This window comes from Macaca fascicularis, chromosome 2 (assembly GCF_037993035.2).
Source record: "Macaca fascicularis isolate 582-1 chromosome 2, T2T-MFA8v1.1".
In the NCBI taxonomy this organism is placed as follows: Eukaryota; Metazoa; Chordata; class Mammalia; order Primates; family Cercopithecidae; genus Macaca; species Macaca fascicularis.
The window spans coordinates 184,634,026-184,635,766 of NC_088376.1; the positions used below are offsets into that span (position 1 = coordinate 184,634,026).

The following is a 1,741-nucleotide window of genomic DNA, read 5'->3' on the forward strand; positions in this document are numbered from 1 at the left end:
GTTTCAAACACTCTACGTATGATTGGATATAATGTCTTCCATTAACTAGGAAACATTAATCAGAAAAGACTCTTCTACATATTTAAACATTTAACTTTCATGCTATGTTGATTAATTGAGGTTTAGGATAATACTCTCTGACAATTCCATGAGAGTCGTGAAAGGTATTAATAACAGTTACCAGTGAGTTTCCCCTGATTCATTCTGGTTGTGGAATTTGGATAAAGATTTGTCAAACAATTTTGAAATTCCATTGATATATTTTTTAAACAAACATAGCCTAATGATTTAGAGGCTTACATTTTGTGTAAAATAACATATTAATTTTTCTGTGTTCCCTGTTTATGAAAGCATTTTAATAAATTTAAAAATCAATTTGCTATAGAGCAAGTTTGTTCAAGAATGTTATAATTCCTCATCATTTTTTTAAGAACATTTATCACCTCCTTATTTCTCAGACTATAAATAAAAGGGTTTAGTAATGGGATTACTATTGTATAAAATATTGCCACCGGTATATCTTTATCTCCTTCTTCAAATGGTCGAATATACATGAGAAGACAAATGTAAAATATTGAGACAGAGAGAAAGTGGGATGCACAGGTAGAAAATGCTTTACCTCTTCCCTCCTTGGATTTCATTTTGAAAATAGTCAAAAGGATGCATAGATAAGAGATCAAGACAGTAGCAATGGTAAAGATTTGAATTGGTATTGAAAAAATATATATCATTAGTTCGTTAATAGTAGGATCAGTACAGGAGAGTCTATACAGTGGAAGAATATCACAAAAAAAGTGGTCAATTTTATTAGACCTGCAGAAAGTTAACCTTATCAGAAGCCCTCCATGAATCATGGAATGCAGGTTTCCAGCTATGAAGGCCCCTGCGGTCATCTGAACGCAGAGTGTCTTGGACATCATGGTGTGGTACTGCAGTGGGTGGCATATGGCCACATAGCGGTCATAGGCCATTGCCGCCAGAAGAAAGCAGTCTGTGGTTTCAGCAAGACAGAGAAAATAAAATTGTGCCATACATTCATACAGGGAAATAATTCTATCCTCAGAAAAGAAATTCTCTAACATCTTGGGGGTAACAGCACAGGAACAGCAGGAATCCATCAGAGCCAGGTTGCCCAAAAAGATGTACATTGGTGTGTGAAGATGGCGCTCTACATAAATTAATGCCACCAGACCAAGATTCCCCACCATGGTGACCAGATAGATGGCAGAGAACACCACAAACAGAAGCATCTTCAGCTCTGGATAATTGGTAAATCCTATGAGGATAAACTCAGCTGCTAAGGAGTGATTTTCCTTAGCCATTCCTGGCTTCTCTGCAGAGACATAAATTGTAAAGAAATTTAACTGAGATTCTAAAGCAGAATGTTTCCAATTTTCTCCCTATAACTTCCCTGTATACAAAAGGGAAGAAAGTCTTCTTCAAATCATCCTGTGCCATCTCCTGAACACTAGCACACTCACTGTAGGTCACATCAAGTGAGAAAAAAATATCATGGATTGTGCACACAGGGCTTGTCTGAAAATATCTGTGTGAATTCCTAGGGCAGGAAAGCTTTATCTGCATGAATTTTCCTATGGTGATGTAAAATTTATGGTCAGTACATATAATTTTCCATTTCCAAAATTAAAAAGACATTTTCTTATGGTATCTTTTCCTCCAGGAAAAAAATAAACAAGTTTTAAATCATATCCTATTGGATCAATGTGATGCTTAAAATGAA

General features: G+C 35.5%; 1 protein-coding gene across 1 annotated transcript; it reads right to left on the reverse strand.

The window, feature by feature from the left end:
• Positions 1–371: 371 nt before the first annotated feature.
• Positions 372–1,322, reverse strand: OR5K4 (olfactory receptor family 5 subfamily K member 4). Its single transcript, XM_045385241.3, has one exon. The coding sequence runs from the start codon at positions 1,320–1,322 to the stop codon at positions 372–374; it is 951 nt and encodes a 316-aa protein (XP_045241176.3).
• Positions 1,323–1,741: the final 419 nt, after the last annotated feature.

Excerpts from the sequence above, each read along its gene's own strand:
- OR5K4 (XM_045385241.3), bottom strand. The coding sequence starts at position 1,322 with ATGGCTAAGGAAAATCACTCCTTAGCAGCTGAGTTTATCCTCATAGGA.